Source organism: Hydra viridissima, unplaced genomic scaffold, assembly GCF_058129835.1.
Source record: "Hydra viridissima isolate aposymbiotic clone 2 unplaced genomic scaffold, HvirCarnegie_v1 scaffold_1, whole genome shotgun sequence".
NCBI classification, from domain to species: Eukaryota; Metazoa; Cnidaria; class Hydrozoa; order Anthoathecata; family Hydridae; genus Hydra; species Hydra viridissima.
Genome location: NW_028324300.1, coordinates 7,620,653 through 7,633,504, shown reverse-complemented (window position 1 = coordinate 7,633,504; position 12,852 = coordinate 7,620,653). Strand labels below are relative to the sequence as shown.

The 12,852-nt window shown below is 29.6% G+C and overlaps 1 protein-coding gene, 1 long non-coding RNA gene and 1 pseudogene across 6 annotated transcripts in view; 2 read left to right on the top strand and 1 right to left on the bottom strand.

Moving 5' to 3' along the window:
* Positions 1-12,852, top strand: part of LOC149893156 (uncharacterized) — a 182,088-nt gene that overhangs the window by 77,740 nt on the left and 91,496 nt on the right. The window lies entirely within an intron of this gene.
* Positions 3,588-12,599, bottom strand: LOC145187443 (uncharacterized). Of its 4 annotated transcripts, none has more exons than XM_090068629.1 (5): positions 12,348-12,599; positions 5,257-5,368; positions 4,926-5,130; positions 4,719-4,809; positions 3,588-4,073 (listed from the first exon to the last, which is right to left on the bottom strand). In XM_090068629.1, the coding sequence occupies exons 1-5, from the start codon at positions 12,481-12,483 to the stop codon at positions 3,955-3,957; spliced, it is 663 nt and encodes a 220-aa protein (XP_089924755.1). In that variant the 5' UTR covers positions 12,484-12,599; the 3' UTR covers positions 3,588-3,954. The 4 variants fall into 4 exon arrangements, with proteins under 4 accessions (XP_089924755.1, XP_089924763.1, XP_089924746.1 ...); XM_090068637.1 differs by having other exon boundaries at positions 3,588-3,684; positions 12,348-12,595; XM_090068620.1 differs by lacking the exon at positions 12,348-12,599 and adding an exon at positions 11,953-12,230.
* Positions 8,428-11,000, top strand: LOC149893161 (uncharacterized; annotated as a pseudogene). Its single transcript, XR_016445583.1, has 4 exons — positions 8,428-8,723; positions 8,818-9,949; positions 10,112-10,387; positions 10,504-11,000. The product of XR_016445583.1 is annotated as an uncharacterized LOC149893161 (transcript).

Below are 12,852 nucleotides of genomic sequence, written 5' to 3'. Positions count from 1 at the left end.
AGACTTGCAATTTTTCTCCTAATTTAACTTTTTAGCTCCCATCAAAATCAAAAATGCCACTATTTATATTTGAGCAAATAATGACAATTGTAAGCACATTTTTCACAAGCCTATAGAACATGAATACACTCCGTTTTCGTGTCAACTGTTTTTAGCTTTCCAATTTTTAAGCCAATCATAGGCGATTTGTAAGTGGTGTAGCGCTACGAATGCCACATAAGTGAGATGATGAATCTGTAAGAGTATTAAAAGTCTTCTCATGCTGGCAAAATAAATCTTTTTGTATTGGGTGTGGAAAAAAGTTCTTGCGGTTTTTAAAAAAACTTATTAACTTCATATTACACAGAATTCTCTCGGTTTTTAAGAATATCTAATGCTTAATGTTAATATATAAATACATAATCACAATAATCAACAAATTAATCGCCAAAGGAGGCAAACACTTTCTTCCATTTAACAAGTAGCGTGTTAATTGCTGTGGAGTTAAATTGGTTTTGATGCGAAGAAATCACAGCCATTCCTTAAGATTCTCGTCATCAGCAAAGTTTGCACCTTATGTGACACTAATTAGAGACCAAAAATTGTGAAAATCTGTTTAGGCTAGGTTTGGAAAATAAAGCGTATGAACCAAAATTTCCCAGCCTCATTCCAACAGTTCTCGAATCGTTAATCATCATCAATTATTTTGAGCGCAAGCGTTGATGTGTAGGAACCGAATTTTCTTCAGACATGGACGGAGTTCTGTAAATAATGGAGACAATAGAAATAGCGTACAATCTCTTTAAGTCAATGAAACATTTGAGATGGGTATTTTAAACAAAGCATAATATAACATTCTCAAAAGTTTATCCTAGACAAGCAAGTTATTGCAACATTTTAATTGGATCTCATTGCTATAAAGAATTTATTTGATTTGGAAATTTGCTTCTTGCGGTGACTAAGACCTTCATTTGCAGAATTTGGAGAAAGGGAAATTTGAAGATGTCAACTTTTAAATGAGGAGATTCACAAAACCGCATGAAGAACATGCGATTCGATGATCCAGATGATGTTATTGACATTGAATTTTTCAGCTTTTAAAAATTTTAAACATTTCTACTTATTTTAGTTTAAAGAGTTGCTACCATAAAGGCCTGCTAAATATAATCGCATGCGTAGACATTTTATTATAGTTTAAATTATAGTTGCTACCATAAAGGACTGTTGGGTATGATCACATGCGTAGACATTTTAGATTTCTTATAAAGCTATATAAAATGAGAAATATAGATATTCAGGAAATTTTATATGGAAATGTATTTCTAAATTTATAAAACTATAGTAAGTTCAATTTGACTTTTTCTAGAGATGATACACTTTAGTAAAAATGTATGAAAAAAACTTTCTACCAGAAAATACTTGCATTTTTGAAACTGCCAATCCATGAACATTTATATTTCAGAGGGAACACTTATCCAAGTGAAAATATTTGAAAAAATTGTCCACCAGAAATGGCTTACATTTTTTGAAACCACTCTTATATGTACAGTAATGGTTTTGATATTTTGTCAACGTTCAAAAAAATTGAAATAGGTTTTTTGTTCAAGTAACTAGATATGAAGCAAACTTAAAATTTTTTAATATTTGTACTGTTGTAAAATAAAAAAGCTCAACAAAAACAACGTAGTTAGGAAACAATGCTAATCAAAAACTTCGGATCTCTTTGTCCCAAATATGGATGGAATTTTAAAAACTAAACTTTTTGTAGTATCTTAAAATAGGAAAAATTTAAATATTATTAGGAATTTTGTTAAAGTTTAAAAATGGCGGCCATATAAATTTTACAACCTTCATAATTGAAGGGGGAGGGGGGAAATATCAAGTTCACATACTCATAACTTTTGAACATTTTATATCCTGTGCAGCTTTACGGATCCTAAATGATATTTAAGAAGCGCGCACAAATAATTAACGTGCATTGCTCTGCTTAATAAGTTTTCTTATTACCAAAAGAAAAATTATTTAAATATATTATGAATTTTTTTAATCTATTGCAGTATTTACATACATTATGAACTTTTTTTAAATTTACTGCAGAAGTTAAAAAATTATTTCACAAATATTGTTCATATCATTACAAAAAATCTCAAAACAATAATAAAGCCTTGTTCTGCTTTGTTTTTCAAAAGAATCATTATTAGACCAACTCCAAGATTTTTCATTGTTCAAGATATGTCACCTTCAGACTATAAGTTTTTTGCGCATTATCATTATCTACTAATGCAAAGAAAAGCGTTTAACAAAAAATCACGTGATCATAATCTGGGAACAATATAACCGTAAGCCTCGGAGCCGTAGGTCCTATTGTATCCGTTAGGTCAAGATTATTAGGTCTAGTAAGTTAATAATAAGTTAGGTCTAATTTCAATTTGGATTTAGACAGTAACATTGTAGCAGTAATCACTGATGGTAAGGTCCCATTCACATTGCTTATATTTTGCACATGAAATCCATCTTTCTTTGTGATATGCTTTACAAACCACAACAGATGCGGTTCGTATAGTAATTACAGCTTCGTAAAATTGTCAAAGTGTTCAGGTTATCCCCTGTGAATCAATCTTCATCCTCAAAGTATCTAATCCTTTGGGAAGGAGAACTTCTGTTTTTATATTGCAAAGCTCGATGGAGCAGTCTTCTTAAAATGCTGTAAAGATTTTATGAAGCTCGTAATCAAAGTAATGAAGTTTGTAATCAAAGTAATTAAAGAGCTATGTGCTGCTCTTGCTCCCATTGAAATGGCTGTTGAAAATTTGTCAAAAAATATTTACTTGCAGAAAAAGTTACTGAAGTTGTAGCAAAGAAGTTGAGAGATCAAGACACATCAATAAGCCTTGCTTTCCCGGAAAATTTTAAAATCACTCGGATTTTAAAATTTTTTAGGAGAGAAAGTTTTAAGAGCAATGAAACCCCGATCTTGAGCACTGAATAAATTACTTGAAATCTCCCGAGTTGCTTTATGAGAAACAGGAGCAGTTTAGAGGAAATATAGAAAAGTATAACATCACATCTTTACTTCTGCGAAAACTGTATCCACAGAAAGATGATGAGCTTACAGTACCCACAGAAAGATTTTGAAGGCCGGACCTAAAACAGACCAAACTATGGAAATGAAAAAAAAGAGTCTCTAACAGAAGAAATTGCTTGATTTCTTCAAGAGTTAGGCTTGAAAATCTTGAAGAACCTTTCAAGCCTCTGCTATCAATCAAAAAAATATTAGTAGAGCCAGAAAGAGCTTTTCAGCTATGGGATTAACATTCTACCAAAAACAAATTAGAAATATGGAATTTAATGATAAAATTACAACTCACTATGAAATTATTTCATTTTAATCTTTTAAAAACCTGTTTTAAATCTAAAAAGACTAAATCTACACTCCAGCTTATTATAATATCTTAGTTTTTTTTACTAAATAATTGAATAGAATTAATGGAAAAATTACAAGCTTAACTTTAAAATTGCCCATTAACCTGATAATTTTTTTAGTACAAACACACAAAATGTTTACGGTCGTGCGATCGATACATAAGCATGAAAAATAAGAAAACAAATAGACTTTTTTACTTATATATTTACATAAAATGTTTAAATACAAAAATGGAAATTATTCTTGGAGCCAATTCGAGTTTCACAATTCTTCTTTTTTTTCTATAATGTTAAAAAATAGTACAAATCTTAGCAACATAATGCAGACAGAACAATAACTTCTAAAATAAGCTTTAAGTGTTTTTTTCCCTTCTCTCCCAACTATTAACTGATGTTAAATAGTAGAAGAAGGGGAGATGGGTAGGTTAATTCTTTTTTAAATATAAATAGCTTTAGTGGGGCTATATCTTAATAAATTGAAAAGCTTGAGCCTTTAAAAATTCTCATTAGTTTCTTATAAATAATAAAATAAATAAAAAAATATTTTAAATCTTATGAGAAAAATTTTCTAAAATTCTTCTGTATTAGGTTGAAACAAACTTGAATTTTTCCAAAAACCTGCTTACCATTCCAATAAAAACTTGCAGTTACTCCATCAAGGATAAGTGTATCTTAAATTATAGTAATGAAGACATTTACATTACATACCAGTAATATAAGTATCTTAACATATCACACTTACCAGTAATTGAACACTTTCTTTTATAGATAAAATCCCCCTTTTATTTGTGAGTATTTCTCATACCACCTTATGATTATAAAATATTTATAGCACTTTTGAATTTCAAAATTTCTTTTACATTCTGTTATAATAACCCAATATTTTTTTAAAATATTTACATTTTAAAAAAATTTTGGGTTATTATAACAGAAGGTAAAAGCTAACACACTCTTATTCATATTCTTGAATAAAAGTGTGTTAGCTGATGGTGCATTGTGCTCTATTCTGATATAACTTTGTTTGTTTTTTTAAAGTAGTCAGTGACTGAAAACATAACAAAAATTCAGCTTTAAAGCTTATAGTTATTTAAAAATTTGATTTATAAAATTATTAAACTCAAAATTGCAATTTGATTATTCCTTTGCTGATTTTTTTATACTCCATAAACTTTTTTAAAACCTAGGCAGATTTAGGTTTCATTACATTATGATCTGCTAAATCTAAAACAAACAAGATATGGTGCATACAGCACCCATAAATGTAATAATAAATTTAAGTCCATTTATAAAGATTTAATTTAAAATAAAAAAAACACCTTCAAAGTTAAGTGAAGCAGAGTTTATGCAATAACGCTTCCCAGTGGGAGCTGGTCCATCATCAAATACATGGCCCAAATGAGCACCGCACTAAAAAAAATGTAATTATCAATATTATTAATTTTATAAGAAAGAGATTAAAGCATAATATGTTAAATTATCAATAAAAAAAAATTTAAAAACAAAATATAAAAAATATAAAAAACCTGGGCACATAAAACCTCCACTCTGGTCATAAACAGAGTAGTATCAGTGAGTAACTTGACTTTTCCTTTCTCTAAAACATCATTAAATGAAGGCCAGCCTGATCCACTATCAAACTTAGTATCAGAGTGGAACAAATCTTGTTCACAAACTACACATTTGTAAATACCGTTTCGGTGATTGTCCCAATATTTACCTGTAAATGCTCTGAAAAGTAAAAAAAAAAGGCTTTTATTAAATTTTAATTGACAAAAATCAAGATAATTTTTATTCAGACAAAAAAAGTATGATGAAAAAAATAATATTAGCCTATTATTTTTTATTTTATACTACCTTTCAGTTCCAGACTTTTGTGTAACTCCGTATTGTTCAGGGGTTAATTTTGCCTTTAACTGCTCACTTGTAAACTTTATGGGGAAATCATCATTTGATGAAATGCAGTGACCTAGAAATGATTTTTTGAATTATAAACAACTGAATGAATATACTTTTTACATATTTATACTTAAATAGTACTTTGAAAAAAAAAGGAAAATGATTGTATACATCTCTCAAAATACATGATTTAATAATTTTTATACATTAAGGAAGCTGTTTCAGAAGGGAAATGATTTCATTGAACATACTTGCCTACTTGTTTTGGTTATTGCTTTTGTTGGTTGTTAAAAGAGAAATGTCTTTCAAACTAAGAACAAAGAATAACTCCCTTAAAAAGCTTTGTTTTTCATACACTTCATAAAAGGTTTTTTCTCAACATTACTCATTACTTTGAATGTTCACTTGATGTGAGACAAACATTTATTTGTGATTTGGTTTTATATATATATTTATATATATGGACACACATACACACATTTTTGTTTAAACTGCTTATTTTATATAGCTTTAAGATATTAGATTTTTAGACTGTTTTTCCAAAGTTTATATGGCATTGGTCTTTGCAATACTTTTGAATCTTTTTTAAAATTAAAGTTTAATTTAAAGCAAATATTGTTAAACATTTAAACTTTAAATTTTTTTGACTACTTTTGTCTCTCTCTCTCTCTCTCTCTCTCTCTCTCTCTCTCTCTCTCTCTCTCTCTCTCTCTCTCTCTCTCTCTCTCTCTCTCTCTCTCTCTCTCTCTCTCTCTCTCTCTCTCTCTCTCTCTCTCTCTCTCTCTCTCTCTCTCTCTCTCTCTCTCTCTATATATATATATATATATTAAGGTTATTCAAAAATAGGTCATGTCAAAAATTTGAAAAGTGCCCTAGCTTGTGATCTGCCTTGATCCCAAAATAGTACTTAAAATTTTTTACAAAAATTTTTTTGATCATTGGAAAGGTTCCCACAGAGGAGAAAAGGGTCAATTTTTGCCCCATTTTAAGGAAAACTTTACCCCGCTTGTGGGACCCTTAAACTTCAACCATTAAAAAAAAAATATCCAATAACATGGTAATGAGTTATACAGCTATTCACGAAAGTTTAAACGATTGCAAAATTTTCAAATCTAATCTTCGGTTTTTCTTGAATAAAAATCTAACGGAAATAGATATCAAAATAATTATTTTTCCAATTTGGTAAATAGGTTATTTGTTAATAGAATTAAAAAAAGTAGGCTTTGACTCATTACCGTTTACTCAGAAATTTCATTAAAAGGTAGGTGATACAAATTAAGAGGTTTCACAAAAGTTTAAACGATTTTATTTAGGATCAATTATTTGCTAATTATTTGCTAATTAAATCCGCTGCGAAATTTTTTTTCGCAGCGAATGTATCAGTTAATTAGCAAATAATTGAGTAGTTTTTCAATCAAAAAATTCATCACAACATCATCAGGCAGCTTTTAATTCATTCAAAATCAACTTAAAATATTGTGAATTTCAAATTAATTTCAATTGCGTGAAAATGGGTCGAAAATCAGTTTCTAGTGACATCAAATGGCAAGTTATTGGTATGGCGCGGACAAAAAATTATACAAACGTTCAAATAGGCAAAATACTTAACATTTCTGAATATTGCGTTAGAAAAACCATCAAAACCTGGGAACTTACCAAGGACGTCTCCGACATGCCGCGTACTGGGAGACCATCCAAACTCAGCAACCGTGACAATAATGGTATATTCAGAATGAGCAGAGAAAACCCCAGACTCAGCTACAAAAAGCTAGCACAAATCTTCAATGAGTCAAAAAACAATCCAAAAGTTAGCAGAGAGCTCGTGAGACGAACATTGACGGACAAAGGTATTGGAACGTACATATCTGCTAAAAAACCTATTCTTTCAATCACGGATAAACGTAAACGACGAGTGTGGTCCAAAGAAAGGCTGGACTGGTCTGTAGAACAGTGGGCAAAAGTTATTTGGAGTGACGAAGCTAACTTTTCAAGTTGTAAACCTCAAGGGAAGAATCTATGTCAAAAGATTTGCAACTGAGAAATATTCAGACAGGTTTTTGCAACATCGTCGACAAGGCGGTGGAAGTTTGGTTGACATCTGGGGATGTTGTTCTCACAAAGGTATAGGCTTCTGTGAGCTGTATGAAGGCCGAATTAATCAATACACCTACAAGAACACATTGGAAACGTGTTTAGTTCCATCAATCAGACACTTGTATGGCAGAAGCAAGCAATTCATCTTTCAACAAGACGGGGCTTCAGCTCATACAGCACACTCAATCAAAGAGTATTTTTTGAAAAAAAAGTTCAATGTGATGCCCTGGTGCCCTAGATCACCAGATCTCAACCCAATCGAAAATATTTGGTCTTGGATCGACAATCAACTGACATACCATGAAATTCAATCAACTCAGCATTTAAAGCAACTTTTGAATGAGTACTGGCTGAAGGTACCTCGCGTGATGTGCATGAAATTAGTTGAACCAAAGCATAAACGAGTTTATCTTTGCAATAAAAACAAAGGAGGACACTTCAAATATTAATTTCGCTTTTTTTTTTCTTTTTTTGTTCGAATGTTGCAATTCGTTTAAACTTTTGTGCTTCTTATTTTTCCTATAAGATTTTTTGTAATAGCTTTTTTCTAACTAAATATTAAAATTTTTATAACATGTTCATATTCATTTTAAAGCTAATTACTTTCTCTTTAACAAATAAAAAAAATTAAGTCGATATCATTTTACAGTTTTTCTTTATTAAACAAAAACCAAACATACTTGATAAAAATTCTGCAACCGTTTAAACTTTCGTGAATAGCTATACAACTTATGTTTAAGGGGCTCTTTTCAAAAATAAACATTTAAAGAATTTCATTTTTTCAGCAAAAAGCGGGTTTTTAGTGGGTATTTTCAAAATATCTTACATTTCAATTTTTTTGTATAATTTAATATTTGAAAACATAACTTTTTTTGCTGAACAATTTTTGTTTTGAATAAAGAATAAAAAAGATTTTAAATAAAATAAAAAAAAAATATTTCATTTTCAAAATTAAAATATAATCTTATTATTTCATCTAACATACTTATATGTAAACATTTAATTCTAGACTAACATAAAATAATAATAATTTATATGATGCCATCCAAAAAGAAAATTGAAAGAAATGATGATACTTTTTTAGTGGGAAAAATAAATTGTACTATTCCTAACAACAAATTTGCTACTACACAAGAAATTCTTCAATACTACAACTTTCTGAGAAAGTCTAAACCTGAAGTTAAACTGAGTTTTATTGTAGGATGTCCAAACAAAAGTGGATCATTCTCACCAAATTGTCCTACCAGTCAGTTACATTGCTGCATAATATCTAAACTTGTAGTTCCATGGACACGTGGTGGATTTGAAGTAATTACAACTCAGAAGCTAAGGTAATGATAGATCAAACTGTATAACCTCATCAAAACACTAAAATATATTTTTAAGTTTTTATAAGCATTTAATAATAAAAATTTCATTTTATAGGATCAAGGTCACAAAAATGGTGCAAGACTGGATGAAGCTGAAAAGCCTAAGCAAAAGAAACAACGCTGCTGAAGTTAAAAAAAAGAAAGAACTTTAAAGAAAATATGAAAAAGGTTTTCTGGATCAGAGAAAACCCACTAAATATGATTGAAAAAATAAGAAAAGATAGGTTGAGAAACCAAAATGACAAAGAGGAAGACATAGCTTTTCTTAAAGACCAATTAGAGGAAAGGAAAGGAAAGTTAGGAGGATTGGATAAGAGATTTCAATATTCATTAAAAAGAAAGTATAAATCTAAATGTAGTTATAATAAATTAAACAATGTATCAGATACTGATTCTGAAAATTCATTAAGTTCTTTTAATACCAATAAAAGCAATTCAAGTGATAGTGAATTTGAAATTGAGTCATATATTGATCCTACAATTTCTGTCAACCTACCAAAGGATATCCTGCACCGTACTGCTCACACAGCAGTTTGTATGCTCTAAATCTTCATCATACAGAGCAGCAGAGAATGCTGTGGTAATGGGTGCAAATGAAATCAGAGACCATATAAAAAGCATTTCTAAATCTTCAAATTCTCTGATAACAATTCATTTTGATGGAAAAATTGTGAAAGAACTTACTGAAGGAAAACAGTTTTCAAAAGATAGGTTAGCTGTTCTTGCTAGGATTAAAGGACAAACCGAGTTACTTGGAATTCCAGTAATCGACTCAGGTTCTGGAGAACACCAAAAAAGAAGCTATAGAAGAACTTATTTCTAACTTTGGATTAGAGGATAAAGTTCAGTGTCTTTGCTTTGATACCACTAGCACCAACACAGGTAAAGCAAAAGGAGCTTTTAGCAGAATCATTGTGCACTTACAGCGCCCTATGTTATTAACTGCATGTCGACACCATATTTTTGAGCATCATGTTACCCATTTTTGGGAGCTTTATCCAAGTAGTCATACTTCAGGACCAGAAAATAAATTATTTAAACTTCTTAAAAACCATTGGAATGATCTAGATACTGAAAATCAAGATTTAAAAAGATTATCAACTCCTGTTGATTCCTGGATTAATGAACAAAGGTTGAGTGCTATTCAATTTTGCAGATATATAATTAGCACTAAATTTTTTAAGAAGGTGAGTAATAATAGCTTTATAAATTAGTTTAAAATCAAATTATCTCTTCTTATTTCCAAAAAATAGTATAGTAAAGTAGTACTTCACATATAATTTTCCAGTTTTACAAATTTGTAGTAAGTAATTTAAGTTATTATAACTTAGGAAAAAAAATTTGTTTAGGATGGAAAGTTTCGTAAAGATTATCAAGAATTGAAACTTACATTGATGGTACTGTCACACACCGACAGGTTTAAACTTCACAATCCTGGAGCTGTTCATCATGCCAGATTCATGGGTAAAAGTTTATTTTACCTAAAACTGTTTCTACTTATGGAAAAAATCCCTGAAATCAATGAAGAGAGCAAGGATGAAATCACTGAAATGACAAAGTTTCTTTCAATTTTTTACACTGAATGGTTTCTTAGAGCAGAGCTAAGTTCAGCTGCTCCAACGCAGGTACACGGTCTGAATAATTGTTTTAAAATAAAGATATAATTTTGAATAAATACAAAAAGTAGGTATATTATTTATTTTTAAATTAAACATTGAAAAATCTAACCCTTAACTATTAGGATATGAAAGCATACTGGCAGATGAAAAGGTTTGAGGAATTGAATAAAGCTGGAGCTCAAGCTGTTTCTAAATCCATTATGCGACATACTTGGTACCTTGACCCATATTTAGTTATTATAGCAATTGCAGATCAGAAATGTAAAGAACGTAGCAACATGGCTAAGAGACTATTTGGTCTAAAACGACCCTCTATAGAGGAGTATTCCTTAGAAAGACAGGCGTTGGATAAAGACATTCTGAAGAACTTAAACTTTTCACAGGATGAGCCTCCCAGTTTAGTTCCACTAGTTACAGAGAAGTCCTGGCTTATATTTGACATGCTTGGTCATGGAAAAGCTGAGGTTCAATGGATGAAGCTTCCTGCAGAGTATTGGATTTTAAATGATTTCTATCAAGAATTTGAAACAGCCATCATGAATCTTGATGTTGTGAATGATTGTTCAGAAAGAACAGTCAAATTAGTTCAACAACTTGTTAATAAAGCACATTCAGAAGAGAAAAGACAATATACGTTTCTTTTTACTCATGTGTACAAGCGAAATCGAAATGGTAGAAAAAAGTTGGATCAAGCCAAAGCTGCACTCAATAGTATTTAATATCTACTTTTTGATCCATTTTATTTTTGAAACACTTGTAAATGTTTGGTTTTTGTTTTGTATTGGTAAAGTTTTTTTTTTATTGTATTCAAACAAATACTTACTTTTTTAAAAAAAACATTTTATGTTTTGATGATTTTCAATGTTTTATCATTCTTCTGAAAGTTATTTTAAAAAATATTTATGAAAAGAGCCCCTTAAACTTAAGTTGAATAACTCATGTTATTGGATAATTTTTTTTTTTAAATTGGTTAAAATTTAAGGGTCCCACAAGCGGGATAAAGTTTTTCTTAAAACGGGGCAAAAATTGACCCTTTTGCCCTTTGTGGGGACCTTTCTGATGATCAAAAAAATTTTTTTAAAAAATTTTAAGTACTATTTTGGGGTCAAGGCAGATCATAAGCTAGGGCTTTTCAAATTTTTGACATGACCTATTTTTGAACCACCCTAATATATATATATATATATATATATATATATATATATATATATATATATATATATATATATATATATATATATATATATATATATATATATATATATATATATATATATATATATATATCATTTAAATAAAAGTTTTATATATAACAATATATATTGTTTGTAAGCTATATAACAACAAAATTAACAAACAAAAAAGATTAAAATGTAAAATAAAATGATTCAGAGCATTTTCATTTATCAAAATATGTACAATTATATAAATTGAGTGTGATAAAACAGAAATGAGTAAGTTTATTACATAATCAAACGACTAGATGATACATATGTCAATAACTGTTTTTATCACTTTGAATAATTAGTTTTTAATTAGAAAGTATGTACAATCAAAGAAGTAAACAATACCAGCAGTTGCACACAAAGGAGATATAATTTGAACGGAAGCTTTTCCACTTTTTACATCACTAGGTGATACCTTTCCTACTTTTTTACTCATGTTGGCGTGAATATAAAAAATTTTCCTGCAGTGAAAAGAGTTTTTTTTAGCAAAACTCCGGTTAAAAATCAATAGATACTTCAGAAAAAGCATTTTTGAAAGTTTTTATTGCTGATTTAAGCTCTTTTAATTACTTTTTCCTTGAAAGAATAGCCTTGAACACATTTGTGTTCAAAGCGGGATAAAAGTCACAGCGTTTTATTTCTCCCATTATATAATATTGGACACTTTTTAGCGCTCCTTTTTAAACTAACTTCATTTTTTTTTTAACTTTTTATATTAAAATCAAAGTATGAAAAGTTACCTGGCATTGTGTAAAGGCTAAACAATAACAGCATAAAACCTTTTCGTACATTGATGTTTCCACTTGGCATGTACGTAGCGATAGCGTCTTTTTCTATCAATGAAAGTGACTTACGCGTATTAGAGCCGTCTGGCATGCCAAACGGCTTGCAAAGCTTGCAAGCTTTGTCGTTCTAAACGACAATTTATGAAGAAAACAAAGGATATAATTTTGAGAAACTTAACAGGTGGACGGCGAATATCAAAAAGATTGAAATATTCAATAGATGCATTATTTCAGATACTATGCCGGTAGTCTTCCTAATGATTTAAACGGCTATTGATAAATACGTATAAGCCAATAAAAAATGGTGTATTTCAATTATGTCTTTTAGGATTATAACAACAACAAAATCGAAATTTGTTATGTTGTTTTTTTTTAATTCATGCTATGTTTTATTTATTTCATAGAATGTTTTGCTTTCTAAGTAAATTATAGAACGGCCAAAAAATTCAATAAAGGCAAT

Coding starts and splice junctions, on each gene's coding strand:
- LOC145187443 (XM_090068620.1), bottom strand. CDS start 12,136: ATGCTTTTTCTGAAGTATCTATTGATTTTTAACCGGAGTTTTGCTAAA. Junction 5,369..11,952: donor TCCTTTGTGTGCAACTGCTG/GTATTGTTTACT, acceptor AATCATTTCTAG/GTCACTGCATTTCATCAAAT. Junction 4,810..4,925: donor TGGAGGTTTTATGTGCCCAG/GTTTTTTATATT, acceptor CATTTTTTTTAG/TGCGGTGCTCATTTGGGCCA.